Genomic DNA, 2,500 nt, shown 5'->3' with positions numbered 1-2,500 from the left:
CCAGACATGCCACAAACAGAGTAAAACATCAACACATTGCTAAGTGGTCACTACCACAGTTTGTTGCCATGGCAACACAACATTGCTGTCACTCATTATAAGTTGTTGCCATGCCAACATATGTAACACAACATAGCTGTCACTCATGTATACAAATGCACGTCTACATTAAAACTCAAGACTCGGACAAGACGCTTACATCAAGGCCTTTGATGATGAAGTTGCAGAAGTTCCACGAGTTGTGTCTGGCATCGATGATGGCAGAGAACATGCCCTGCTCAGGATCAATACTACACAACAGTGCATACGTATGTTAGTTGATGTTGTATGATATAGTGTTTATTGCATGCCTTGCAGACTGGACAAGATATGAGAGCATTTGTTTGAATTTATCAAACGTCATGTCGCTGGTTCGTTTGCGTTGAGTGGTGGAAGGAAATGTGATGAGCCATGCTCCTCTTCTGTCTTTCCCTCCTGCAAATAGACGTTCTTTATTCTATGGTAGTTCAAAAGGTCAGACAGACAAACAGACAGACAAACAGACAGACAGACAAACAGACAGACAAACAGACAGACAGACAGACAGACACAGAAACAGACAGACAGACAGACAGATAGATAGACAGACACACAGACAGACAACACACATACATACATACAGACAGACAGACAAAAACATACATACATAGTGTACACACAGACAAACAAACACATAGACAGATAGACAGACAGACAGACAGTCAAACAGACAGACAGACAGACAAACAGACAGACAGACAGACAGACAGAGACAGACAGACAGACAAACAGACAGACAAACAGACGACAGACAGAAAGATGAGCAGACAAACAAACAAACAGACAGACACAGACAAATACAAACAGAAATATTTTCAACACAAATATCTACACAAATTTAAAAAAGCCTCTACAGCAATCAACAAACAATTACAAGACATAGGATAACTATCAACTAACCCAATCAAGTCTTTACCCTAACACTGCACTTACACAAGAAGACAAACCAAAGGATGGGAACATACAAAACAGACAAACAGACAGACAACATACATACATACATACATACAGACAACATACATACAGACAGACAGACAGACAAACTGACAGACAACAGACAGACGAACAGACTACAGACAGGCGGATGAGCAGACAAACAAACAAACAAACAGACAGACACAGACAAATACAAACAGAAATATTTTCAACACAAATATCTAAACAAATTAAAAAATCCTATACAGCAATCAACAAACAATTACAAGACATAGGATAACTATCAACTAACCCAATCAAGTCTTTACCCTAAGACTGCACTTACACAAGAAGACAAACCCAAAGATGGGAACATAAAACAAACAAACAGGCAGACAATTTCACCATCTGCTTGTCTAGTATTTCCCTTTTTTTCCAGCTAATAGCTTCATTCCTTGCCTTAGATAAACTCTGTACACACACCATGCAAGCACCTGCTGTCCTTCGTTAATTACTTACAAAAATGCAAGCCATCCAACTGCTTGTCTTGTTGTAATGTGTTGTGACCCACTAGTGCATCTTAACAGATCAAGTGCTGTTTTAGTTCTTGAGTTATCAGGAAACAGGAAATTGGATCAATTAGTAAGAGAAACAAAGATGGTGGTGATGGATTAGTGAGAAGACAATAAAAGAGTTATGGAGGTAATAGGTGTCAAGCAGTTGTTATGGGTTGTGTAAAGAAAACATAGGAAAGACATACCTTGTAGTGTAGACATGCTTATGTGCTCTTAGAAAACAGAGGTCTATATACACAAGCATGTGCACGCACACAAATAGGTATTAATGCATGTGCAAGCAAGTGCAACACATGCAGGAAAGCACACACACAAACACACACACACACACACACACACACACACACACACACACACACACACACACACACACACACACACAGTGCACATTCCACTTGGTACAGGCCCACCATGCTTTGCTGTATGAGTAGGCAGTGACTAGAAAAGTGGGAAGTTGTTTGTGGCTAACAAGTAGTTCCTGGTATGCTTGGTTTGAAGATAAGATCACTTATGGCAAAGACTGCCTTAAGGGAGGAACTTAATCATAATACAAGTATTCAAACATCAACAGTGGTTGTCAGCAACATTAACTATTTAGGTCAGAATATCTACTGGTAACGAGTTCTGTAGATATCCGGCCCTTCTTATCCTGTGCACTAGATTCTCAGATTCTTGAGGTCTGGAAATTTTCCACTGACTATTAGGCTTATCATGTGGTCAATTAAGCACAGTGCATGAATTCAGACAGAGAGAAACTTTCTTAAAAAATAAACCACTTTGCTCATTCTGTGCCTGAGTATTCCATGACAACAGTTTGTGGCATCCCAGTGGAAGCAAACCTGCATTAAAGGTTTTGTGGGTAAAAATTGGAATGGGCGTGGCCCAAAAATTAGGGTGGACGTGGTTTTAACAATTTCAGCAGTGCCTTACAA

The 2,500-nt window shown here is 39.8% G+C and overlaps 1 protein-coding gene across 1 annotated transcript in view; it reads right to left on the bottom strand.

The window, feature by feature from the left end:
- Positions 1-2,500, bottom strand: part of LOC134193740 (kalirin-like) — a 13,540-nt gene that overhangs the window by 7,988 nt on the left and 3,052 nt on the right. The window contains exons 3-4 of the mRNA XM_062662574.1: positions 351-474; positions 200-290 (exon numbers count right to left, since the gene is read on the bottom strand). Of these exons, the coding sequence (XP_062518558.1) occupies positions 200-290; positions 351-474 (215 nt within the window). The remainder of the gene's footprint in view (positions 1-199; positions 291-350; positions 475-2,500) is intronic.

Source organism: Corticium candelabrum, chromosome 18 (genome assembly GCF_963422355.1).
Source record: "Corticium candelabrum chromosome 18, ooCorCand1.1, whole genome shotgun sequence".
NCBI classification, from domain to species: Eukaryota; Metazoa; Porifera; class Homoscleromorpha; order Homosclerophorida; family Plakinidae; genus Corticium; species Corticium candelabrum.
Note: the sequence above shows the minus strand (reverse complement) of the source record. Positions and strands in the feature narration are given on the sequence as shown.